This window comes from Mobula hypostoma, chromosome 5, assembly GCF_963921235.1.
Source record: "Mobula hypostoma chromosome 5, sMobHyp1.1, whole genome shotgun sequence".
NCBI classification, from domain to species: Eukaryota; Metazoa; Chordata; class Chondrichthyes; order Myliobatiformes; family Myliobatidae; genus Mobula; species Mobula hypostoma.
In genome coordinates this window covers 190,995,687-191,023,601 of record NC_086101.1, presented here as the reverse complement: position 1 = coordinate 191,023,601, position 27,915 = coordinate 190,995,687, and the positions used below count along the sequence as shown (strand labels likewise).

Here is a 27,915-nt window from a genome sequence, read left to right as displayed (position 1 = left end):
TCCAATCCTGTTCAGTTAAGAATCAGTGACTTACCTAATTTATAAGAGTGGGGGATCTTTAAGGAAATGACGAGCACTTCGTGCAACTTCTGCATTTCAGTTTTAGGAAGCAAAACGGACACCAGACTGCAGTGTCGGCGATGCGCTCTCTCTGGGTTTGCCTCTGCACTGTTCTGCTGTCCGTCTCAGTCCAGGGATACAGTAAGTGTTTTCCATTGTCCTCATCATCTCCTTGTTCGGGTGTCCGCTGTGGCAGCTCTGCAGGTGTTTGAGCGTTGTATCACACAGAGGGAGTGAGAGGTTGGTGGCAAACTGTCCAACCGTAAGCGCTCCTGACTGATCCGCTTTCTTGACACACTGCACATCCTCTGGTGGAGGGGATCTGATGGCCGGACAGTTGGAGAAACACACATATAGATCCCAGGGTTTTGTACCCCAGAGTGGAACCCTCGATAAATAGGAGGGAGGGCGGCTGTTGGTCGATGGCGGAGGATTGGGCGTTGAGTTTAAACAGATCAGCCGGCATCTTATTCAATGGCGGTGAGATCCAGCGGTGCCGAGTGGCCTCCTGCTTCTAATTCACACCCCGGATGATCTCCTTACAGTTAAGGAGGTCGGAGGGATTCCTAGTTGGGGGAAGGGGAGGTAGGCAGTTAAAATTATGAGAGTTTGGATTGTGGGAGGCTCTTCCCATTGGTGGACGTGGTAGGAAATTACGTCGCAGAATGACAGTTAATCGCTAGATAACTAAACTACAGTATTGCTCGGATGCATTCTTCCCACCCTGGCTGTGTTCGGAGTGAAACGTGGGACTGGCGTAGGAAGTGGTTTTTGATAAGAGGAGCGGGAAAAGGAATTCGTGGGGCTGTTTATAGAGGATGGGGGAATGGGACTGGGTGGGTTGTTCTCACACACGGGCAGTATGAAACCAATAGGCTGATTGTCCTCCTACCCTGCTGTAAGCTTTCCATCACTCCGAGGGAATTCCTAGAACTCTGCTGTCCGTAACCGGTGTCCCAGAATTTCCAGTCAGTTCCCCTCTGAAGGATTGCAAAAGCCAACAGATTCCGGGAACAGACAATTACGAACCCTCGAAACCCCGACTGGCTTCCAGCATGTAACCCACTCCCGGGTATCCGTTATTATACATATAACCGTCACTCCCTCACCTCCGCCACGTCAGATCCCGGGTACCCGTTACCAGACATATGACCCTCACTCCCGCACCCCTGCCACGTCACTCCCCAGCCTTTATCCTACTCCCGCTGTCCGTTATTGTACACATAACCACCACCCTGAACCCCTCCTACGCCAAACCTGTCACCCGGTGCGGGTATGGCCCAAGTGCGGAGTGAGAGAATCTGTAACAGGTCGACAGTTCACAGACTTTAATGCGAAAGGGAAAAGAAGACAATAAACACTAGGTCTAACGGGGTCGTTAACTAAAACTCTCAGATGGAAAACGGAGCCTACACGGCGGCTGAAAAGAAGTACTAAGAACGACACGTGCATATTCACCCGCGGAATTGCCGCATCTGTTGCGCTGCCGAATCCGTGGTTGTGACAAAACCACAGCCTGAAAAAAAAAACACACTAAACAATTACCATCAACAGATCACTTGCAATACCAGAGGAAACATCACACTGGGCCATTGCTACACCACCATCAAGAATGCCTACCGTGCGATTCCACGCCCTCACTTCGGGAAGTCTGATCACTTGGCTGTACTTCTACTCCTTGAGTATAGGCAGAGACTGAAGACTGCAGCACCAGCAGTGAGGACCAAGAAGGTGTGGACAAGGGAGGCACAGGAGCGCCTACAGGACTGATTCGAATCGGTGGACTGGACTGTATTCAGGGATTGATCTTCGAATCTGGATGAGTATGCTGCAGTTGTTACTGACTTCATTAAAACCTGTGTGGATGACTGTGTGCCTACAAAGGCTTGCTGTACACTCCCAAGCCACAAGCCGTGGAGGTACGTCGTCTGCTGAAGGCCAGATCTGTGGCATTCAAGTCTGGCGACCCAGGCCTGCACCAGAAAGCCAGGTATGATTTGCGGAGGGCTATTTCAAGGGCGAAGAGACAATTTCGAACGAAGTTGGAAGTGACATCGGATGCATGGCAACTCTGGCAGGGGTTGCAAGACATTACTTCCTACAAAGCGAAACCCAAATAGAATGAATGGCAGCGATGCCTCAGAACCAGATGAACTCAACACCTTCTATGCCCACTTTGAGAGGGAGAACACAACTACAGCTGTGAAGATCCCTGCTGCACCTGATGACCGCGTGATCTCTGTCTCGGGTGCGAATATTAGGCTGTCTTTATATAGGGTGAAACCCCGCAAGGCGGAAGATCCTGATGGAGTACCTTGTAAAGCTTTGAAAATTTGTGCCAACCAACTGGCGGAAGTATTGAAGGACGTTTTCAAGCTTTCACTGCCAAGGGTGGAAATTCCCACTTACTTCAAAAATGCAACAATTTTCCCAGTGCCTAGGAAGAATAGTGTGAGCTGCCTTAATGACTGTCGCCCGGTAGCACTCACATCTACAGTGATGAAATGCTTTGAGAGGTTGGTCATGACTAGACTGAACTCCTGCCTCAGCAAAGACCTGGACTCATTGCAATAGGCCTATCGCCACAATAGGTTAATGGCAGACGCAATCTCAGTAGCTCTTCAGACGGCCTAAGACCACCTGGACAATGCAAACACATATGTTAAGATGCTGTTCATCTACTATAACTCAGCATTTAATACCATCATTCCCACAATCCTGTCTGATAAGTTACAGAACCTGGGCCTTTGTACCTCCATCTGCAATTGGATCCTCGACTTCCTAACCGGAAGACCATAATTTGTGTGGATTGGTGATACTATCTCCTCCTTGCTGACGATCAACACTCAGGGGTGTGTGCTTAGCCCACTGCTCTACTCTCTCTATACCCACGTCTGTGTGGCAAGGCATAGCTCAAATGCCATCCATAAATTTGCTGATGAATCAACCATTGTTGGTAGAATCTCAGGTGGTGATGAGAGGGTGTCCAGGAGTAAGATATACCAATTAGTGGACTGGTGTCGGAGCGATAACCTTGGACTCAACGTCAGTAAGACGAAAGAGCTAATTGTGAACTTCAGGAAGGGTAAGACGAAGGAACACATACCAATCCTCATAGAGGGATCAGAAGTGGAGAGAGTGACCAGATTCAAGTTCCTGGGTGTCCAGATCTCTGAGGATTTAACCTGGTTCCAAAACATCGTTGTAGTTATAAAGAAGGCAAGACAGCAACCATACTTCATTACGAGTTTGAAGAGATTTGGTATGTCAACAAATACACTAAAAAAATCTTCTATAGATGTACTGTAGAGAGCATTCTGACCAGGCTGCATCACTGCCTGGTATGGGGGGGGGGGGGGGCGGGGTGGTGGGGTTACGGAATAGGACCGAAAGAAGCTGCAGAGGGTTGTAAATCCAGTCAGCTCCATCTTGGGTACTAGCCTACAAAGTACCCAGGGCTTCTTCAAGGAGTGGTGTCTCAGAAAGGCAGCGTCCATTATTAACGAACCCCAGCACCCAGGGCATGCCTTTTTCTCACTGTTACCATTAGGTAGGAGGTACAAAAGCCTGAAAGCACACACTCTGAGACTCAGGAACATCTTCTTCCCCTCTGCCATCCGATTCCTAAACGGACAATGAACCCGTGAACACTACCTCAATGTTTTTGCACGATTTTAATATATTCAATATACATATACTGTAATTGTTTTACTTATTTATTTATACTGTTTTCTTCTATATTTTGTATTGCATTGAACTGCTGCTGCTGCGTTAGCAATTTCCACGTCACATGCAGGAGATGAGGCTTAATCAAAGCCAGTGGCATGAGTTACTGGGCAATAGAGGCGTGGTGCAGTTAAAACAGAATGCAACAAATACTGGACTGAAAGTGTTGTATTTGAATGCACGCAGCATAAGAAATACAATGGACGATCTTGAAATTCAGCAACAGATTGCCAAATATGACGACGTGGCCATCTCTGAAACATGGCTAAAGGATGGCTGCCATTGGGAGCTGAACGTCCAAGGATATACAGTGTATCAGAAGGATAGGTTAGTAGGCAGAGGGGGTGGTGTGGCCCTGTGTATAAGAAATAATATTAAACCATTGGAAAGAGATGACATAGGATTGGAAGGTGTAGAGTATCTTTGGATTGAATTAAGAAATGACAAGGGTAAAAGGACCCTAATGTAAATTGTATACAGGCCTCCAAACAGCGGCGGGATGTGGATTACAAATTACAGCAGGAGATAGAAAAACCATGCCAGAAGGGCAATGTTATGATAATAGTTGGGGATTTTAACATGAAAGTGGATTGGGAAAACTAGGTCAGTACTGGACCTCAAGAGGGAAAAAATGAAATCCAATGTGTCGGTATTTCAGTGGAATAAAGGAAATTACAATGGCATGAGAGGGGAACTGGCCGAAGTTGATTGGAAAGGGACATTTGCAGAGCAGCAATGGCTGGAGTTTCTGCGTGAAATGAGGGAAGTGCGAGTCAGATATATTCCAAATCATTTTCAAAGGGAAGAAGGACAATACCGTGGCTGACAAGTGAAGTCAGAGCCAAAGTAAAAGCAAAAGAGAGGGCATACAAGGAAGCCAGAGCTAGTGGAATGATTGGGAAGCTCTTAAAAACTTGCAGAAGGAAGCTAAGAATGTCATTCGGAAGGAAGAGATGAATTATGAGAGAAAGCTGGCGACTAATATCAAAGAAGATATCAAAAGCTTTTTTTTTAATATATAAAGAGTAAAAGAGAGTCGAGGGTAAATATAGGACCAATGCAAAATAACGCTGGAGATATTGTAATGAGAGATGCAGAAATGGCAGAGGAACTGAATGCGTATTTTGCATCAGTCTTCACAGTGGAAAACGTCTGCAGTATACCAGACATTCAAGAATATTAGGGAACTGAAGTTTGTGCAGTGAAAATTGCGACCGAGAAGGTGCTCAGGAAGCTTAATGGTTTGAGGGTGGATAAATCTCCTGGACCTCGTGGAATGCACCTTCGGGTTCTGAAGGAAGAAGCTAGAGAGATTGCGGGGGCATTAACGATGATCTTTCAAGAATTGATAGATTTTGGCATTGTACCGGATGACTGGAAAATTGCAAATGTTACTTGGTTATTTAAGAAGGGTGGGACGCAGCTGTTAACCTGACACCAGTGGTTGGGAAGTTGTTGGAATCGATTGTTAGGGATGAGATTACGGAATTTCTGGAGGCACATAACAAGATAGGCTAAAGCCAGCATGGTTTCCTGAAAGGAAAATCCTGCCTGACAAACTTACTGCAACTCTTTGAGGTAATTACAGCTGGGTAGACAAAAAAGGTGCAGTAGACGTGGTGTATTTGGATTTTCATAAGGCCTTTGACAAGGTGCCGCACATGAGGCTGCTGAGCAAGATAAGAGCCCACGGAATTACAGGGAAGTTACTAGAGTGGGTGGAGCACTGGCTGATCGGCAGAAAACAGAAAGTCCTTTAACCTAATATCTGGTTTGTTTCTTTCTTGATTAATTAATTAATTGGTAGTTTTTCCTACTAATGGGGCTTCTTTTTATATATATATTTAGGGCAGGGTTCAATTACTTATAATATTACTAGTTGGTATTTTTGAAAATTTAGTTGGGTTAAATATACTATTAACTTTTTTCTGCTTTATTATAGCGCCTTATAACCGAATTTAAAGCTTTTCTTTAGGGATTTAATGTTAAATTTAAAAATGGCACTGTCTTCTCTTTGTAACACATAACATTATGTCGGTTCTTTCTTGTTTAAAAAGAAGATTAAATATAAACATGGGATATTTTGTAGATGCTGGAATGTAAACACTTCCTTTTATTGAGATTTTGTCGTTTCTCTTACAAGGTCAGTGGGTTTTTTTTAACTAGGGGGAGGGAGAGAGAATCTTTTAAAATTATTTTGTAAAGACAGAGCAGTCCCTGGCTTCGTATTCTATCATAGTGTACCTGCTTTTTTTCGGGCTATGGGGGGAAGGGGGTGTTAGAGTTAGGGTTTTTTCCCCATTGGGTGATCCCGGAGCATGCGTGTTTTCTATGTGGTCGTAGTCTTCATCGCCGCCATTTTTGATCATTATTAGGTATTAGTATGTGCTCTGCGGATGTGTAAAGTAGAATAAAATTATAGTACAGTATTGTATTTAAACGGATTAATGTAATAAATTGGAATGTATGTGGTTGGAACCATCCTATCAAACAAAAAAAGACTTTTAAAATCATTAACCGATTCCAACCTGATATAATTTTTGCCCAAGAGACGCATATCAGGACGGGAGATCAAAATAGATTTTTTGGATGATGGAGGGGTTTGAAGTTTCACTCCACTTCTCAGAGTAAAACTAAGGGCATGTCTATCTTTATTAAATCCAATATCTTTACTCAAGAAGATAATGAGTCTGATTTTAATGGTAACAGTCACAACACGCTGAAGGAACTCAGCAGGTCGTGCAGCATCTGTGGAAAAGGTCAGTCGACGTTTCGGGCCGGATCCCTTCATCAGTCCGGGTTCCGGCCCGAAACGTCGACCGATCTTTTCCACGGATGCTGCCCGATCTGCTGAGTTCTTCCAGCGTGTTGTAAGTGTTGCTTTGACCCCTGCATCTGCAGATTATTTTGTGTTTTTGATTTTAATGGTAGATTTTTAATTGTTAAAGGAGTAATTTGTAACAGAAAAGTTGTTTTAGTCAACTTGTACAGTCCTAACTTAGATTATCCTTTTTTTTAAAAAAGGTATTTGCTTTATTGCCTGATTTAAATGAATACATGTTGATAATGGGTGGGGATTTTAACTGTTGTTTAAATTCAAGAGCTCAACCAATCAGCGACTTCCAAATCGCTCCGCGTCACTTATTAACTCCTTTTTGACTGATTTTGGATTGATTGAATTATGGAGCTATCTACAACCTGATAACAGAGAATATTCTTTCCTTTCAAATGTTTATAAAAATATTCTAAAAAGATTATATTATAATCGGTCCTCGCTTCTTGCTTAGTCTTAAAAATTGTGAATATGACGCTGTAACGTAAAGCAATTCCCCCCGGGATCAATAAGGTAAGACTATGACTATGACTATGACTATTGCTATATCTGATCATGCGCCTCTGAGTTTGCCTTTTGAATTTGATGATGTTATTCTTGTTCGTCCACCATGGCGCATGTCTCAGACATTATTGCAAAACTCTGACTTTGTCAGTTTCATTGAAACTCAGATAAAAGAATTTTTTTCTTTTTAATGATATAGGGGGGTACGTCTAAATTAATCATATGGGATACATTTAAAGCATTTTTACATGGTCAGATCATTTCTTATTCAGCTAAGCTTAAAAACAGAGTAAAGTAGAATTAGATAAGATTTCAAAACAAATTAAAGACTTAGATAATATTTATTCAATTTCCCCTAATACTGATTTATTCAAACAAAGGGTGGAACTCCAATCACAATATAATCTATTATTAACTCATCATATTGAAGGCTATTTGCTTCAGTTAAATAGCCAATTTTATATGTTTGGAGATAAAAATAATAGACTGCTTGTATCTCAATTAAAAATGGCTAGAGCCAAAAGGCCAAATTTTGAAAATCCGTAGGAAAGATGGTACCCTGGCTTGGGAATATGAAGAAATTAATAAGATTTTTCAAGATTTTTATGCTGAACTTTATAAATCTCAATGTCTAGTAGGTTCTTCTAAAATGAATGCTTTCTTACGAAAGATTGCTTTTCCTAAAATTTCTGTTGAGAATCAAAAAACTCTTGACGCTCAAATTACTGAAGCCGAAATTCATTAAGCTATTTTTTCAATGCAGTCTGGTAAGGCCCTTGGACTTGATGGCTGTCCTGTAGAATTTTATAAAAAAAATTGGAAAATTGCTTTCTCCGTATACGTTGGAAATGTTTCAGGATTCTTTTTTGAAAGGTGATTTACCCTCTACTTTTAACGAAGCTTCTATTTCTTTAATTCTTAAAAAGGATAAAGATCCTACTGATTGCGCCTCATATAGACTTCTTTCATTATTGAATGTCGATGCCAAGATTCTGTCAAAGATAATGACCAATCGGTTGGAGAACATTTTGGGTAAAATTACTTTTAAAGATCAAACAGGCTTTATAAAGTGTTGTTATTCTTTTTCAAATGTTCGGAGATTATCTAACATTATATATTCGTCCTCTTTTAAAACTCCACAATGCGTCGTCTCTTTGGATGCTGAAAAAGCGTTCGATAGAGTCTAATGGAAATATTTATTTAATGTTTTAGAGAAATTTGGCCTTGGTGTTAATTTTAGTAATTGGATTAGAGTGATATATAGAACTCCTATTGCTACTGTTATTACTAATAACTGTAAGTCTCCTTTTTTCAGCCCTTTGTTATTTAATTTAATATTAGAACCCCTTGCTATCGCTCTTCGTGAAGCTAAAGAATTTATAGGATTTCTGTAAATGTGACCATTCATAAGATTTCTCTTTACGCTGACGATTTACTGGTTTATATATCCAATCCCAAGAAATCTATTCCTGCCTTGCTAAAATTATTTAATGAATTTGGAGACTTTTTCAAGATATAAAATAAACTGTTTCCTTTAAATGAATCTGTTTCTATATATGATAATACCCCTTTCAAAGTCACGCAAACACGAGGAATTCTGCAGATGCTGGAAATTCAAGCAACACACATCAAAGTTGCTGGTGAACGCAGCAGGCCAGGCAGCATCTCTAGGAAGAGGTACAGTCGACGTTTCAGGCCGAGACACTTCGTCAGGACTAACTGAAGAAAGAGCTAGTAAGAGATTTAAAAGTGGGACGGGGAGGGGGAGATTCAAAATGATAGGAGAAGACAGGAGGGGGAAGGATGGAGCCAAGAGCTGGACAGGTGATTGGCAGAAGGGATATGAGAGGATCATGGGACAGGAGGCCCAGGGAGAAGGAAAAGCGGGGGGAGGGGGGGAACCCAGAGGATGGGCAAGGGGTATAGTCAGAGGGACAGAGGGAGAAAAAGAAGAGTGAGGGAAAGAATGTGTGTATATAAATAAGATGAAGCCACACTGAGGTTGGAGGAACAACACCTTATATTCCGTCTGGGTAGCCTCCAACCTATTGGCATGAACATTGCCTTCTCTAACTTCCACCAATGCCCCACCTCCCCCTCGTACCCCATGCGTTATGTATTTATTTAGATATCATAGTTATTTCCCATGGTAGGGAATTCTGAAGCGGAGAAATTAGTCAGAGGGTGGTAAATCTGTGGAATTTGTTGCCACGAGCGGCTTTGGAGGCCAAGTCATTGGGTGCATTTAAGGCAGAGATAGACAAGTTGTTGATTTGCCAGGGCATCAAAGGGTATGGGGAGAAGGCAGGGGAGTGGGGGTGACTGGGAAGAATTGGATGAGCCCGTGTTTGAATGGCGAAGCAGACCCGATGGGCCGAATGGCCTGTTTCTGCTCCTATTTATTATGGTCTATGGTCTTATGCCGTTGATAATAAACCGGAATCTGAGTCTGTATCTATATAAAAACCAGACTCACCGATATGTTACGATACCACGTGGGACTACATCCCAGGATTCCGTTCAATTTTCTTCTGAAACTCTGTCTGTTCACTAGCTGTTTCAATATTGATCTCTCTACCCCCAATCCCACTCTCTCTCTCTCTCTCTCTCTCACGCACATACTCAAGCGATTTTTGTCTGTTTGTCTCTCTATCTGCAGACTATTCGAAGCATGGTTGGTCAGTGTCCGGCGTTGATGTCGTCTCTGCGGTGGAAGGGGCCTCCGCTGTGTTACCGTGTACTTTCACCCACCCATCCACTGACGTCGCCTTGAACGGCTCCATGAACTGGTACAAGATAGAATCAGGTGCTAGTAAACAGGTTTTTAAGTGCACATTTTTCGGTTCCGGCCGCTCCGGGTGCAGTACGACACAGGAGGCTGGAGGAGGGCGGTTCGGATTCGTGGGGAACCTCAGTCGGAGAGATGCCTCGATAATGGTGCAGCGTCTGAACCGGAGTGACGGTGGTCGGTATCAATGCAAGGTGGACCTCAATATTGGCAAACATCAAACGGCAGTTCTAACAGAACTGTCTGTGAGAGGTGAGGACCAAATTCAGGTACTGTAGCTGCCTCGGAGCGCACGGACCACAGGATCCCCATGGTCCAAACCTGATCAATAAATGTGGGAGCGGAGTATCGGGGACCCTGATCCGGATCCCTCTCCGGTGAATCCTGTTGGGCAGTGTGCTTGGGGACCTGCATGAAACGTTGGCTCTGGTATATTTGTTCGGGCTGTTTGATATAAAAGTATTGCAGCTTTATAAAACTTTGGAGAACCGACATTCGGAGATTTCTGTGCTGATCTAGGAGCTACATTAGAGGAAGGGTATGGAAGCGTTGGAGAGTATTCAGAAGGTGTTCAATGGAATGGAAAGTAGTAAGGAACGGGAGAAGTTGGACAATATTGGCTTCTTTTATCAAGAGTAGGAAAAGGGAGAGGAGTGGCCGATCTGGTAGTAGAAAAAACTCTGAGAATAGAGACAGAGTGTAGAGTCAGGGACTTTGTCAAGTGACCGAATATTTTCCTTCCCTGCTGTAAACATTCTCACTCCGAGGGAATTCCAGGAACTCTCCTGTATGTACCCGTTGCCCAGAAAATCGACAATCTCTTCCCCACCTCCCGAAAACGAAGCAGCAGAATTATAAAAACCAACAGTCCAGGGGAACAGAGAAGGCAAACACTTGAGTGTATTGCTTTCAGGTAAAATGCGAGAAAGTTTAAAGAGGTTTAGACTGGCAGTTTTTTTTTCGTTCACAGAGAGTGGAATATCGAAAGTAAAACAGCAGGGTACAGGAGTAGACCGTTTGGTCCGCCAGTCTGTGCGACCATGTCGGCGAATTAAATCCCATCGAACCGCACATGATCCACATCCTTCCAAAGCTTGCATATTCACGTTCGTATCCAAAACTGCCATATCTGGCAGTCCAGTAGATGGAAATTGATCTGTGAAAAAAAGCCCTGTCCTTAACTTAGTGAAGATGTCCTGGCACTGGAGAAGGTTCAGAGGAGCTTCAGAAGAGTGATTCCGGGAATGCAAGGGTTAACGTATCAGGAGTGTTTGATGGCTGTGGGTCTGTACCCGCTAGAAGACCGGGTGTGGGGGAGGCGGTAGGTAGGGGAGGGGGAGGGTTATCTTATTAAAACGTACCTAATATTATTCAAAGGCCTAGGCTGAGTGGACGTGGAGACAATGTTTCCTGTAGTTGGGGAATCTAGGACTGGGGCCGCAGCTTCAGAATTGAAGGCCGTCCCTTTAGAACACAGATGAGGAGGAATTTATTTAGATAGAGAGTGATAAATCAGTGGAGGCCAAGTCATTGGACATATGAAAGCGGAGCTGGATATGTTCTTAATTAGTAACGGCGTCAAAGCTTACGGGGAGAAGGCTGGAGAATGGGGTTGAGAGGGAAAATACATCAGTCATGATCGAATTGCAGAGGAAAATCGGCGGGCCGAATATCCCAATTCTACTTCCATGTCTCATGGACTTGTTATGGAGTCCCCTTCGCTACTGCCTTATCTAGCATGTCACATACACACTGAAATTCAGAGGCACCCTCAGTGCGACCTGGCTACTGCTGTTGTGTCCAGAAAAGCTCACTACAACTCCCCCTCCACCCTAGCAGTGCTAAAAGTGTCTACTTGTAGACTTGCTACTGAGAGGTCAGTCACGAGGGGCACCCTGCTCCTTCGGTCCCGTCCACGACCTCTCCTGGTGGTCACCCAACTATCTTGCAGCCTGCGCTGTAGGTGTGACCACCTCACTAAAAATCTTGCCTGTGATGCTCTCAGCGTCCCGCAAGATCCTAGATACATAGAACATAGAACACAGAACAGTACAGCACATTACAGGCTCTTCGGCCCACAATGTTGTGCCCACCCTCAAACCCTGCCTCCCATATAAGCCCCCAACTTAAATTCCTCCGTATACCTGTCTAGTAGCCTCTTAAACTTCACAAGTGTATCTGCCTCCACCACTGACTCAGGCAGTGCATTCCAGGTACCAACCAGCCTCTGAGTAAAAAACGTTCCTCTAATATCCTCCTTGAACTTCCCACCCCTTACCTTAAAACCATGTCCTCTTGTATTGAGCAGTGGTGCCCTGGGGAAGAGGGGCTGGCTATCCACTCTATCTATTTCTCCTATTATCTTGTACACCTCTATCATGTCTCCTCTCATCCTTCTTCTCTCCAAAGAGTAAAGCCCTTGCTCCCTTAATCTCTGATCATAATCCATACTCTCTAAACCAGGCAGCATCCTGGTAAATCTCCTCTGTACCCTTTCCAATGCTTCTACATTTCTGCTATAGTGAGGCGACCAGAAATGGATACAATACTCCAAGTGTGGCCTAACCAGAGTTTTATAGAGCTGCATCATTACATCGCGGCTCTTAAACTCTATCCCTCGACTTATGAAAGCTAACACCCCATAAGCTTTCTTAACTACCCTATCTACCTATGAGGCAACTTTCAGGGATATGTGGACATGTACCCCCAGATCCCTCTGCTCCTCCACACAATCAAGTATCCTGCCATTTACTTTGTACTCTGCCTTGGAGTTTGTCCTTCCAAAGTGTACCACCTCACACTTCTCCGGATTGAACTCCATCTGCCACTTCTCAGCCCACTTCTGCATCCTGTCAATGTCTCTCTGCAATCTTCGGCAATCCTCTACACTATCTACAACACCACCAACCTTTGTGTCGTCTGCAAACTTGCCAACCCACCCTTCTACCCCCACATCCAGGTCGTTAATAAAAATCACGAAGAGGTCCCAGAACAGATCCTTGTGGGACACCACTAGTCACAATCCTCCAATCTGAATGTACTCCCTCCACCACCACCCTCTGCCTTCTGCAGGCAAGCCAATTCTGAATCCACCTGGCCAAACTTCCCTGGATCCCATGCCTTCTAACTTTCTGAATAAGCCTACCATGTGGAACCTTGTCAAATGCCTTACTAAAATCCATGTAGATCACATCTACTGCACTACCCTTATCTATATGCCTGGGCACCTCCTCAAAGAACTTTATCAGGTTTGTTAGACACGATCTGCCCTTCACAAATCCATGTTGACTGTCCTTGATCAGACCATGATTCTCTAAATGCCCATGGATCCTATCTCTAAGAATCTTTTCCAGCAGCTTTCCCACCACAGACGTAAGGCTCACTGGTCTATAATTACCCGGACTATCCCTACTACCTTTTTTGAACAAGGGAACAACATTCGCCTCCCTCCAATCCTCCGGTACCATTCCCGTGGACAACGAGGACATAAAGATCCTAGCCAGAGGCTCAGCAATCTCTTCCCTCGCCTCATGGAGCAGCCTGGGGAATATTCCGTCAGAACCCGGGGACATATCCGTCCTAATATATTTTAACAACTCCAACACTTCCTCTCCCTTAATATCAACATGCTCCAGAACATCTACCTCACTTATATTGTCCTCACCATCATCAAGTTCCCTCTCATTGGTGAATACCGAAGAGAAGTATTCATTGAGGGCCTCGCTCACTTCCACAGACTCCAGTTCAAACTCTGCCCGGTTTCCTCCGCACGGTAAGCGTGGAGCTGCATCTGGACGCATTTCCAGCAGCTGACGTGATCAGGGAAAGTGGAGGTCTCCCTAGTTTCCACGCGCTACAGGGGGAGCCTGCTTCTGCCCTGACAGCCACCTCATCCACTCCAATAGGGAACACACGAGATTCTGCAGATTGTCGAAATCCAGAGCAACGGAGGGTCTCGGCTCTCACCATGGACTGTTTTCAAGGATTTCAAATTCCCTGGCCCCCATCATCTTATTTTTACTGTGGAGTGTAAGTGTAAAGTGGCAGCTGGTGGGGGGACGACGGGTTCTGAGGGGCTGTGGAGAGTGCTGGTGGTGGTGGATGGTGGAGTGGGTTAATGGGTGGAAGTGTTGAACAGCCTGGCAGCTCGAAGCAATAACTGTTTCTGTGTCTCGTGGTCTTGGCATGGATGTGCAATAAACGGTGTTCATAAATATAACTATTGAAAACCTGCTCACACCTTCCAGTTGCTGCAATGCCAAAATGTCCGTCCTTCCCTCAGCTCCCGGCGAGAGTGTCTCTGTGATGAATGGAACCGAGGGAGCTTCGGTCACGTTACCCTGTGAGTTCACACGGCCTCCGCAGAACCTCACCGCACACACGGTGACGTGGATGAGGAAGGATCCCTACCGACACATCGTCACATTCAGGCGTTATGAAAACGGATCGTGGGCAGCGGAAAACGGAGTGACTCGGTACGAGCTCGTCGGGGTCCCAGAGCGGGGAAACGCTTCGACCAGGATAAAGCAGTTGAGGGTGGAGGACAGTCACAGCTACCTGTGTCTGGCTGATTTCAGCGACTTTACCCACCCTTACCCACACTTCTACGGATACCAGCTCGATCCACCCTATATCCATCTGCCCCAGAGTGAGATCCGGCTGCGGGTCAGACCTGGTAAGAAATCATTGACACATTCTGCAGGGTACGGGGAGGGAGCAAGGGGGAAGGGAGGAAGGGGAACAGGGATGGAAGACGCACCTAACGACGTTGAGGCGGCTGTAGCCTGGCGTCTGAGAGGGCAGCTTCTGCAGAGTAGGAATCTGGGCTGTCAGGTGGAGAGCGGGGGAGGGGGTAGATGAAAGAGGAAGCAGGTTTAGAGAAGTGTTCAGTGAAACACGGAGAGGGCAAGAGAACCGGCTGGAATATCGCAGACCAAAAATACAACACTCTGTCGTTTTGTTTAATAATGGAGTAAATAACCCTAACGAGAATTCGATAAGGGACTGTCCAATGTTCATCTGGGGTAAAGCGGAGAAACTTAGTAAAGCGGCGGGTTCTTGGTAAACCAGAAAGACAACGAGTTGTCATTTTTCCCAAGTAAGGGAGAGTTTACTAGAGTAAAGATATTATACAACAATCTTATAACTATTACATAATTACATATAATTAAAAGTTCCCGAGAATGATTCCTGGAATACAACAGTTAACGTATGAAGACCGTCTGATGGATTTGGGACTGTAGAACATAGAAAATCTACAGCACATTACAGGCCCTTCGGCCCACAATATTGTGCCTACCATGTAACCTACTGCCTAGAATTTCCCTACCGCATAGCCCTCTATTTTTCTAAGCTGCATGTATCTAAGAGTCTCTTAAAAGACCCTACTGTATTCGCCTCTACCACCTTCGCTGGCAGTTCATTTCACGCACCCACCACTCTCTGTGCTAAAATCCTACCTCTGACGTTCTCCCCTTGTACCTACTTCCAAGCACTTTAAAACTGTGACCCCTCGTGTTACCCATTTCAGCCCTGGGAAAAGAGCCTCTGGCTATCCACATGATCTATGCCTCTCATCATCTTATACAGCTCTATCAGGTCACCTCTCGTCCTCCGACACTCCAAGGAGAAAAGGCCAAGTTCACTCAACCTATTCTCATAAGGTATGCTCTCCAATCCAGGCACCATCTTTGTAATTTTCCTCGACATTCTGTCTGTAGTATCCACATCTTTCCGGTAATGAGGTGACCAGAACTGAACACGGTACTCCAAATGGGGTCTAAGTAAGGTCTTATATAGCTGTAACATTACCTCACGTCTCTTGAACTCAATGCCACTGTTGATAAAGTCCAACACACTGTATGCCTTCTTAACAACACTGTCAACCTGCGCAGCAGCTTTGAGTGTTCTATGGACATGGTCCCCAAGATCCCACTGATCCTCCGCACTGCCAAGAGTCTTACCATTTATATTATATTCTGTCTTCAAATTTGACCTACCGAAATGAACCACTTCACAGACGGTTAAACTCCGTCTGTCTCTTCTCAGCCCAGTTCTGCATCCTATCGATGTCCCGCTGCAACCTTTGACAACCCCCCAGAGTATCCACAACACCACCAACCTTTGTGCCATCAGCAAACTTACTAACCCACCCTTCTATTTCTTCATCCAGGTCATTGATAGAGAGCACAAAGAGGAGGTATCCCAGAGCAGATCCATGCAGAACACCAATGGTCACCATCCTCCATGCCAAATACGAGCCATGCACAACCACTCTTTGTTTTCTGTGGTAAAGCCAATTCTGGATACACGAAGCAAGATCTCCTTGGATGCCATGCCTCATTACTTTCTGAATGAGATTTGAATGGGGAACCTTATGAAGTGTCTTACTGAAATCCAAATACACTACGTCCACTGCTCTACCTTCATCAATGTGTTTTGTTACATCTTTAAAAAATTTAATCAGGTTTTCAAGGGCAGGGTCTGCCCTTGACAAAATTATGTTGACTATCCCTAATCAGATTATTTCTGTCCAAATGCTCATAAATCCTTCCTCTTAGGATCTTCTCCAACAACTTGCTCACCACTGAAGTAAGACTTACTGGTCTATAATTTCTTGGATTATCTTTACTCCCTTTCTTGATCAAGGGAACAACGTTTGCAACGTTCCAATCCTCTCGTACTTCTCCAGTCCCTATTGATGATGCAAAGAGAATCGCCAGAGGCTCAGCAATCTCTTCCCTCGCTTCCCACAGTAACCCGGGGTATACCTCGTCCAGTCCCGGCGACCTATCTAACTTAATACCTTTCAAAAGCTCCAGCACATCCTCTTTCTTAATGTCTATACACTCAAGAGTTTCGGTCCTCTTTAGGTCATCCCCATAATTGCCAGGGTCCTTTTCACTGGTGAATACTGAATTAAAGTATTCATTAAGTGCCTCTGCTACATCCTATGGCTCCATGCACATGTTTCTGTTCTCACTCCTGATTAGTGCTATTCTCACACGGCTCATCCTCTTGCCCTTCACATGTTCGTAGAATGCCTGGGGTTATTCTTTATGTTGCCCGCCAAGGCCTTTTCATGGCTATTTCTAGCTCTCCTAATTTCATTCTTGAGTTCCATCCTGCCACCCTTGTAATTTTCTAGAGTTCTAACAGTACCTAGTTTCTTGAATCTTTCGAAAGCCTTTCTTTTCTTTTTTTCTTCCTTTCTTTATCAATCTTTTTATTAATTTAAAAAAGGTACATATTTACAAACACGAGGAGAGTTATCACAAATATCTATATCGATAACAATACATATAAGCGGTAAAATAAACATATCAATAGCATATATAGTATTAATCTAAAAATGTATAATAAAAATAAGATAATCAATTCTCCTCTTATCATTTCATAGAAAGAAAAAAGGCAAAGAAACTTCTATAATTTTATATCTATATATATATAAAGAACCCAACTATTCTCTATAAACAAAAACAAAAGTTAAAAAAAAAAGAAAAAGGGAAAAAAGGGGACCGGGCAGCCCATACTGAGAGTAAAAGCAAGAAGAAAGAGAAACTTTCTGATCAAATCCAACTTTCGAGAAAGTAACTGGAAGAGCGATAAATCAAACCATATGAAAATATTGAATAAAAGGACTCCAGGTTTTTTCAAATTTAAAGGATGTATCAAATGTCTGACTTTTTATTTTCTCTAAACTTAGGCAGGGCATAATGGAGGAAACCCAATAAAAAACAGTAGGTGGATTAGAACCCTTCCAGTTAGGCAAAATGGCTCTCCTAGCCAATAAAATTGTAAAAGCTATCATCCGTTGAGCGTAAACAGGATTATATCCTGCTTCCGGTGGAATGATCCCAAAAATTGCTGTAAATAAATTCGGTTGTAGGTCCAACTTCAAGACTTTTGATAAAATTTTAAGGACATCTTTCCAAAAATTATCTATCTTGATACAAGTCCAAAACATATGAGTTAAAGTAGCCACCTCAATATTACATCTGTCGCAAATAGGATTAATATTGGGAAAATATGGGCTAATTTATCCTTGGACATATGTGCCCGATGTACTACCTTGAACTGTATCAACGAATGACTGACACAAATAGATGACGTATTTACCAAATGAAAAATTTTACCCCTTTGATTACCTGAAAGTGACTCTCGAAATTCCAGTTCCCACGAACCTTTAATTTTATCTTTAGATACCTTTCTCAAATTCAATAACCATTTATAAATTATAGCTATCAGTCCTTTTTAAAATGGTTTAATTAGATTTTCTACACCTTTTGCACACCACGGTTGTTTTACACTCCCATCCTTTCTCTGCCTCAATGGAACATAACTATACAGAACGCCATACAAATGTTCCCTGATCATTTGCCACATTTCTGCCGTGCATTTCCCTGAGAGCATGTGCTCCCAATTTCTGCTGCCAAATTTCTGCCTAATAGCATTATATTTTCCTCTTCCCCAATTAAATGATTTCCCAAATCTTCACATTCTATCCCACTCCAGCACTATTGTAAAGGAAATAGAGTTGTGATCACTACTTCCAAAATGCTCTCCCACCGAGAGATCTGACACCTGACCAGTTTCATTTCCCAATACCAGATCAAGTACTGCCTTTCCTCTAGTTGGCTTATCTACATATTGCGTCAGGAAACCATCCTGAACGCAGATAACAAACACCACCCCACCTAAACCCCTTGTTCTAAGGAGATGCCAATCAATATTAGGGACGTTAAAATCAATCATTGTCACAATACGAGGGCGCTGGGAGTGGACCCAGATGCAAGACACTAACAGATGCTCGTTACAAGGAGAGCAAAGCAGAAACAGGAATGGCGTACTGGACAAAGACTCAGGCCTTGGACTAGGCTGGGACTAAGGGTCTGGGTTCTTGAGGCTTGAGGCTGGGGTCTGGGCTCTTGTGGTTTTAGGCTGGTGTCTTGAGTGCTGAGTCTTGGGGCTAGAAGCTGGGCTAGGACTTGGAATCACGGACCGCCGGGGCCAGCACTTGGTACTTGGAGCCGCCGGGGCCAGCACTGGGTACTTGGAGCCACCGGGGCCAGCACTTGGTACTTGGAGCCGCCGGGGCCAGCACTTGGTACTTGGAGCCGCCGGGGCCAGCACTTGGTACTTGGAGCCGCCGGCGCCAGGACTTGGTACTTGGAGCCGCCGGGGCCAGGACTTGGTACTTGGAGCCACCGGGGCCAGCACTGGGTACTTGGAGCCACCGGGGCCAGCACTTGGTACTTGGAGCCGCCGGGGCCAGCACTTGGTACTTGGAGCCGCCGGCGCCAGGACTTGGTACTTGGAGCTGCCGGGGCCAGGACTTGGTACTTGGAGCCGCCGGGGCCAGCACGGTAGTTGGAGCCGCCGGGGCCAGCACTTGGTACTTGGAGCCGCCGGGGCCAGCACTTGGTACTTGGAGCCGCCGGGGCCAGGAATTGGTACCTGGAGCCGCCGGGGCCAGCACTTGGTACTTGGAGCGGCCGGGGCCAGCACTTGGTACTTGGAGCCGCCGGGGCCAGCACGGTACTTGGAGCCGCCGGAGCCGGGACTTGGTACTTGGGAGCCTCCGGAGTCAGGACTTGGTACTTGGAGCCTCCGGGGCCAGGACTTGGTACTTGGAGCCACCGGGGCCAGCACTGGGTACTTGGAGCCACCGGGGCCAGCACTTGGTACTTGGAGCCGCCGGGGCCAGCACTTGGTACTTGGAGCCGCCGGCGCCAGGACTTGGTACTTGGAGCTGCCGGGGCCAGGACTTGGTACTTGGAGCCGCCGGGGCCAGCACGGTAGTTGGAGCCGCCGGGGCCAGCACTTGGTACTTGGAGCCGCCGGGGCCAGCACTTGGTACTTGGAGCCGCCGGGGCCAGGAATTGGTACCTGGAGCCGCCGGGGCCAGCACTTGGTACTTGGAGCGGCCGGGGCCAGCACTTGGTACTTGGAGCCGCCGGGGCCAGCACGGTACTTGGAGCCGCCGGAGCCGGGACTTGGTACTTGGGAGCCTCCGGAGTCAGGACTTGGTACTTGGAGCCTCCGGAGCCAGGAGCTCTTCTTATGCACGGGACAGCTACAGACACGGGACCCCTTTTAGACGCACGACATGGATACGGAAACCACACAACAATGAATAGAACTATAACTGGGCTCAAGCACGCTCCAAGCCGCGACGAGGTCCAGACTCACCACAGCGGGTTAACTTAGACCCGCACTGACAAGGGAAGGCGGCTTGCTGGCATTTGCTCCGGGAGGAGACTAGGGTTGCTCCGGCCAGATGACATTGGCTCGTAGTACCTTTGGTGACTTTGCAAACGCTCTCGCCCCGAACGGCTGAAAGCCGGAGACTTATAAACTGCCGGTTCAGCCGAGAGTAAATTGCCTGTAATCACCATAAGACCATAAGACCGTAAGACAAAGAAACAGAAGTCGGCCATTCGGCCCATCGAGTCTGCTCCGCCATTTTATCATGAGCTGATTCATTCTCCCATTTAGTCCCACTCCCCCGCCTTCTCACCATAACCTTTGATTCCCTGGCTACTCAGATACCTATCAATCTCTGCCTTAAATACACCCAATAACTTGGCCTCCACTGCCGCCCGTGGCAACACATTCCACAGATTCACCACCCTCTGGCTAAAAAAAAAAATCCCCTTTCGCATCTCTATACTGAATGGGCGCCCTTCAATTCTTAAGTCATGCCCTCTCGTACTAGACTCCCCCATCATGGGAAACAACTTTGCCACAACCACTCTGTCCATGCCTTTCAACATTCAGAATGTTTCTATGAGGTCTCCCCTCATTCTTCCAAACTCCAAGGAATACAGTCCAAGAGCGGACAAATGTTCCTCATATGTTAACCCTCCCATTCCCGGAATCACTTTAGTGAATCAAGCCAGTTGGACACGGGAAAACAGGGAACCAAAGGGAAACAGGGAGTCAACGGTCCGGATCGTTACATAAACAAAGTAAATTTAAAGGGACCCCGATCTGGACCATGACAACCATCACAACAACCATATTATTATTGCACCATCCAGAATCTGCGTCCCAGTCTAATCCCTGATATCTCTAAATTACTTTGGGGGGGGGGGTGTCTATAAAACACCCAGTAAAGTTATTGTCCCTTCCTGCTTCTGACTTCCACCCACAGAGACTCAATAGACAATCCCTCCCAGACCTCCTCCTTTCCTGCAGCCGTGCTTCTATCCCTGATTTGCAGTGCCACTCCTCCACCTCTTTTGCCTCCCTCCCTGTCCTTTTGGAAACATCTAAAGCCTGGCTCACTCAGCAACCATTACCGCCCCTGAGTCATCTAAGACTCTGTAATGGCCACATCATCATAGTTCCACGTATTGATCCACACTCTAAGTTCATTCGCCTTGCCCATGATACTTCTTGCATTAAAGTAGACATATCTCAAACCATCATGCTGAGTGCTTCTTTGCTTTATCATCTGCCTATTTTTCATCATAAACTTCCTACAAGCTGTCACTGCTTGTGCGCCAAACGCCCCATCCTCTGCATCTTCACTTCGGTTCCCAATACCCTGCAAATCTGGTTTAAATCCTCCCCAACAGCATTAGCAAACCTCCCTCCCAGGATATTGGTTCCCCTCTAGTTCAGGTGCGACCTGTCCCACTTGTACAGGTCACTCCTTCCCCAGAAAAGGTTCGAATCATCCAAGAACGGCAAATCCCTGCCCCCTGCACCATCTCCTCAGCCACTCATTCGTCTGTGCTATCTTCCTGTTCTGACCTTCACTAGCTGTGGCACCGGGAGTAATCCGGAGATTACCACCTTGGATGTCCCGCTCTTCAGTCTCCTTCCTAACTCCCTCAGCTCACTGCGCAGGACCTCTACCCCTCTCCTGCATACGTCATTGGTGCCAATATGTACCACGATTCTGGCTGCTCACCCTCCCCGTCAAGAATATTCTACAATCCTGGACCCGAACACTCGGGAGGCAACCCACAATCCTGGTGTCTCTTTTGCTGCCACAGAATCTCCTATCTGTCCTATCAAGTCCCTTTCGATTATTGTTCCGCCCGACTTCACCCTTCCTTTCTGAGACTCGGAGCTAACCACAGTGCTATTGGTCTGGCTGTTGCTGCTTTGCCCAGATATGTCATCCCCCTCAGCAGTATCCAAAGGGTACTCAAAGTATACCTGTTGCTGAGGGGAATGGCCACAGGGGGAGGCCGCAGTGACTTCCTTCTCCCTTCACCTCTCTCGGTATTCATCCATCTACTCCCCGAATTCTGCACTCTGCGTGTAACCAGCTGCTCAAAAGTCTTATCTATCAATTGTCCCGCCTCCCGGATGATCCTTAGTTCGTCCAACTCCAGCTCCGGCTCCTTACTGCGTCTTTCATGAGCTGGAGTTGGCTGCAATTCCCGCAGGTGTAGTCATCAGGGAAACCATCAGGTTCCATGAATTCCCACATCCTACGGGGGGAGTATTACACTGCCATGTCTTCCATCCTGCCTGCACTGTACAATGGGCAACCAAGAACAACTCTACTAACCCGTGTCTTTGGGCTCTTGAGTCCGAGCCTTATACTCTCACTCTCACCGCTGGCCTACTCCCAGCAATGGCCGCCCCGCTTGCCCCTTCTATACTTTTATTTACTTCGCAGTGCTCTGCACCCGACGCTGATTGGACTCTGGACTGCTTTCGCCAGTTTACCACAATGAGTGGGGCGGGAGAGGGGACTCTTTGAAACCTATCGAATATTGAAAGGCCTGGACAGAGAGGACGTGGAGAGATTTCATATAGTGTGGGAGACTAGAACAGCCTCAAAAATAGAGAAACGGCCCTCGAGAGCAAGAACAAAGATGAAGAGGAATTTATTTAGCTAGAGGGTGGTGAATGTGTGGAAGTCATTGCCACAGACGAATGTGGAGGTCGTCTTTGTTCTTTAAGTGGAGATTTATAGGTTCCTGATTTGCAAGGACGTCAAAGTTTACGGCGAGATGGCAGGAGAATGAGGTTGAGACGAATAATCATCCATGATAGACTGGCGGAACTGACTCGATAGGCCGAATGTCCTTTGTCTTATGATTTATGGTCTTACTGTAGGTTTATTTTTTGTTCCAACGTTTAATTCCTGTCACTGTGATCTCTACATTCTTAGTAATATCTATTTCTTGTTCCTTCGTACACGTGTAATCTTCCGTAGTTCTGTTAGTATAAATCTGCTAAATTATATGTTCGTCTCCACATCTACAGATTATAATCTGTGCAAATTATTGGTTTTTCCCCTTCGCCTGAGTCTGGATTGACCTCTCTCCCTTTCACTTCAGGGACAGACGCTTTTGCCGTGCTGATGTTGTGTATCCCACTCGGACTGAAAACTCTCGCCCTTTTAGTGATGGGCGCCGTTCTCTGCTGTGACAAACTCAGGTACCGTGCACAATAATGCTGAAGGCTCTTGCCGTGACGTGACTGAAATCTGATTCACCGAGACAGTCGGTGGGCGTTGGGAAGCGATTCGAACACTTGAAGCGTCCAGTAGGTATTCGCCTACGAACACCTCATTGCTGGCAGGGGAGCTTTTGATACTCAGAAAATGGTTGCTGAATTTTCTACATCATAACAGTGACTGCTTCAAACGTATTTATTATCTGTTTACATTTTGAAAAACCTTTCGTATCGAAAGTACCTGGTAAATACCACCGAATGATAGAAAAATGGAGGGATATGTAGGAGGGAAGAGCGCCACAGTAGCGTAGCGGCTCAGTATTTTGTGTCCATTTCTCTTACATTATGGACAATCAGTTTCCTGCTTAATTTACAACCGCTGTCTGTCATGTTCCCAGTACCTTGCATGTACTTAACACCCTGTGTACCCATTTCTCTCTGTTCCTTAATAATCCAGGAGAACTAACATCCAAAGTCTATTCCTTAAAAATTTCGCTACAGCCAAGATATTGCATCTGCCATTCATAAAAGGATGTCCCTTTAGAGCAAAGAATACAAGGAATTTATTGCCACAAACTGCTGTGGGTATATTTAAAGCGGAGATTGATAGGATCTTGATTTGTAAGAGTGTCAAAGATTACGAGATGGGGGCATAAGAATGGGTTGGGAGGGACAATAACTCAACTACGATAGAATAGCAGAACAGAATAGAAGGACTGAATGCCCTAATTCTGCTCCGAAGTCTTCTGGTTTTCTGGACTTAATCTAAGTACCGTACTATTTGATAAATATTATACCATAGTCCGAGACCATCCTCCTTACTACCAACACTACCTACTGTATGCTTGGCATTAGCCAAACCCCCCACGCCATCAAAAACACAGCATCCCTACAGTGAAGCATAGTGGTGGCTGCATCATGTTGTGGAGATGCTTAACTGCAGCAGGTCTCGGAAAGCTTGTGAGGGTAGAGGGTAAAATGAATGCAGCAAAAAACAGGGAAACCCTGGAGGAAAACCTGATGCAGTTTGCAAGAGAACTGCGACTTGGGAGAGGATTTGTTTTCCAGTAAGAAAATGATCCCAAGCATAAAGCCACAGCTACACAGGAATGGCTTAAAAACAACAAAGTTAATGTACTGGAGTGGCCAAGTCAGAGTCCAGACCTCAATCCAACTGAGAATTTGTGGCTGGATTTGAAAAGGACTGTTCACGCACGACCCCCATGCAATCTGATCGTACTTGAGCAGTATTGTAAGGACAATTGCAGTGTCCAGATGTGTAAACTGGATAGAGAGCTATCCACACAAACTCAAGGTTGTAATTGCTGCCAAAGGTACATCTACTAAATACTAACTTAAAGGGGGGGGGGCGTTGGGGTGAGGTTTAATACTTATGCAATCAATTATTTTGCTTTTATATTTGTAATTAATTTAGATCACATTGTAGTGATTTGTTTTTACTTTGACATGAACGAGTCTTTTTCTGTTGATTAGCGCTAAAAGGCCAAATTAAATCCACCGTGATTCAATGTTGTGAAACAATAAAACATGCAAACTTCCAACGGGGTGGGGGGGGGGGGTGAATACTTTTCATAGGTACTGTATATTGTGTGTCACTGCAAAGCTTCCAATTCATTGTGTATCTGTGCTCATCTCCAATTTTGTTGTCAAACTTTGATACCAACGATGATATTTATCCTGCAGAAAATCCCGTCCAAGTCTCGATCTAAATCCCTTCAAAGGCTGTAAGTGAATGGGGAAGCCGGGTTAGGTCTTGTCGTACAACTGCCAGGGAGGTTCATGTTAACTGGTCTTGTTCTGTCCACAGGAAGGGAGGAGACTCATGCACCGCAGGAGGCAGAGAAGAACAGACTTCCAAGAACCAGGAGCAGACGCCCCGCCCTCCTCGCTCCATCAGCTTACCGCACTCTGGGAGCGGGCATTTCTGATCTTACTTCCAAATTGCTTTCTGATTCTCTCTTGTCTGTGTTTTATGGTTACAGCCCCTCTGACATTCAGCAACTTTGCCCTTGTCACGCCCATATTGTCCGGTTAGAATTTTTCACGGCTCTATGAGGTACCCTTCATTTCTCTCAACTCCAGGGACTATGGGGCCAACAGGCATCAGTTCTGCTCACCCTGGGATGCTCACAGCACTTGCTCTGTGATAAATCACCCTAACTCAAACAAATTTAAAAATACACAATTTTCGGGTAGGGAATCACTAAGGCTCTGTACAACTACAGCAAGACATCCTTTCTTCTGTTCTTAAATCACCTTGTGATGAATGTCAACGTAACATTTGCTTTCCAACCTGTCACTGCTGAACTCCTGATTGTACTGTGCAGTGGCATCCATTTCTTTCCTCCCTCCCACCATTCAAAAACAATTTGCATTACCATATTTAGACTCATACTTGTGTACATTAAACTGCCTCTGCCATCCATTTGCCCTCTCAACTAACTGCTGCAAGTCACTTAGAAAATTCATCCTCTCCTCCTGACATTGCGCCATCCTCAGAGCTGGAGGTGTTAAATTTACTTCCTTCATCAACTTCCTTGCTGTCGACTTTGAACAACTGGGGCATAAACACAAATTCCTCTGGTTGGCCTCTAGTTACTGCCTGCCACCTGGGAAAAGATCTGTTTCCTCATCCGCTTTGTTGTTAGAATCAGATGTTTTAAATCTAAAGTTCTTCCAGATGCAGACAGCATGGGAATTCAAAATGCAGCCTAGCCCTTTTTGAAAAGAGGACCGGATTCAAGGTGCAGAGTGGCCCTAGTGCTCTTCTAGCTCTTGCTCTATCACACCGAACAGACTAGTACAGCACACTCAAGGCCTGTCAGCCCATAATGTTGACACAACTTTTTAACCTACTCTAAGCTCAGTCTGACTCAGTAGAGTAGCGGTTATGGCATTGATCACCAGTCAGTGATGAAACTTCGCGGTTGAATTCCCACCGCTGTCTGGGCTCAGGGTGCTGGCTGGTTGGAAGAGGGTAGACTGACCCTGAAACAATCTGTTACTGTCAGTCTCAGGGGAGAGTACCGATACCTGATCCATTTTTCAATTTCATCACATACTCTGTAAAGTCCAGAACCTTGAGGAAAATTAAAGTGGATAAATCCCCGGGACCTGACAGGGTGTTCCCACGGACCTTGAAGGAGACTAGTGTTGAAATTGCAGGGGCCCTGGCAGAAATATTTAAAATGTCGCTGTCTACAGGTGAGGTGCCGGAAGATTGGAGCGTGGCTCATGTTGGTCCGTTGTTTAAAAAGGGATCAAAAAGTAATCCGGGAAATTATAGGCCGGTAAGTTTAACGTCGGTAGTAGGTAAGTTATTGGAGGGAGTACTAAGAGACAGAATCTACAAGCATTTGGATAGACTGGGACTTATTAGGGAGAGTCAACATGGCTTTGTGCGTGGTAGGTCATGTTTGACCAATCTATTGGAGTTTTTCGAGGAGGTTACCAGGAAAGTGGATGAAGGGAAGGCAGTGGATATTGTCTACATGGACTTCAGTAAGGCCTTTAACAAGGTCCCTCATGGGAGGTTAGTTAGGAAAATTCAGTCGCTAGGTATACATGGAGAGGTGGTAAATTGGATTAGACATTGGCTCAATGGAAGAAGCCAAAGAGTGGTAGTAGAGAATTGCTTCTCCGAGTGGAGGCCTGTGACTAGTAGTATGCCACAGGGATCAGTGCTGGGTCCATTGTTATTTGTCATCTATATCAAGGATCTGGATGATAATGTGGTAAATTGAATCAGCAAGTTTGATGATGATACAAAGATTGGAGGTGTAGTAGACAGTGAGGAAGGTTTTCAGAGCCTGAAAAGGGACTTGGACAAGCTGGAAGAATGGCCTGAAAAATGGCAGATGGAGTTTAATACAGACAAGTGTGAGGTGTTGCACGTTGGAAGGACAAACCAAGGTAGAACATACAGGGTGAATGGTAAGGCACCGAGGAGTGCAGTAGAACAGAGGGACCTGGGAATACAGATACAAAATTCCCTAAAAGTGGCGTCACAGGTAGATAGGTTCGTAAAGAGAGCTTTTGGTACATTGGCCTTTATTAATCAAAGTATTGAGTATAAGAGCTGGAATGTTATGATGAGGTTATATAAGGCATTGGTGAGGCCGAATCTGGAATATTGTGTTCAGTTTTGGTCACCAAATTACAGGAAGGATATAAATAAGGTTGAAAGAGTGCAGAGAAGGTTTACAAGGATGTTGCCGGGACTTGAGAAACTCAGTTACAGAGAAAGGTTGACTAGGTTAGGACTTTATTCCCTGGAGCGTAGAAGAATGAGGGGAGATTTGATAGAGGTATATAAAATTATGATGGGTATAGATAGAGTGAATGCAAGCAGGCTTTTTCCACTGAGGCAAGGGGAGAAAAAAACCCAGAGGACATGGGTTAAGGGTGAGGGGGGAAAAGTTTAAAGGGAACATGGGGGGGCGGGCGCTTCTTCACACAGAGTGGTGGGAGTATGGAATGAGCTGCCAGACGAGGTGATAAATGCAGGTTCTTTTTTAACATTTAAGAATAAATTGGACAGATACATGGATGGGAGGTG

The 27,915-nt window shown here is 45.4% G+C and overlaps 1 protein-coding gene across 2 annotated transcripts; it reads left to right on the top strand.

Annotated features, from left to right (window-relative positions):
• Positions 1-115: 115 nt before the first annotated feature.
• Positions 116-27,434, top strand: LOC134346382 (uncharacterized). 2 transcript variants are annotated; one of them, XM_063047736.1, is made up of 5 exons: positions 116-201; positions 9,783-10,163; positions 14,194-14,586; positions 23,219-23,318; positions 25,169-27,434. In XM_063047736.1, exons 1-5 carry the CDS (start codon positions 141-143, stop codon positions 25,410-25,412), a joined length of 1,179 nt encoding a protein of 392 aa, XP_062903806.1. In that variant the 5' UTR covers positions 116-140; the 3' UTR covers positions 25,413-27,434. The 2 variants fall into 2 exon arrangements, with proteins under 2 accessions (XP_062903806.1, XP_062903808.1); XM_063047738.1 differs by having other exon boundaries at positions 25,165-25,377.
• The last annotated feature ends 481 nt before the right edge of the window (positions 27,435-27,915 follow it).

Excerpts from the sequence above, each read along its gene's own strand:
- LOC134346382 (XM_063047736.1), top strand. The coding sequence starts at position 141 with ATGCGCTCTCTCTGGGTTTGCCTCTGCACTGTTCTGCTGTCCGTCTCA. Across the intron at positions 202-9,782 it reads CGTCTCAGTCCAGGGATACA|ACTATTCGAAGCATGGTTGG; the intron begins GTAAGTGTTTTC and ends CTCTATCTGCAG. Across the intron at positions 14,587-23,218 it reads CCGGCTGCGGGTCAGACCTG|GGACAGACGCTTTTGCCGTG; the intron begins GTAAGAAATCAT and ends CTTTCACTTCAG.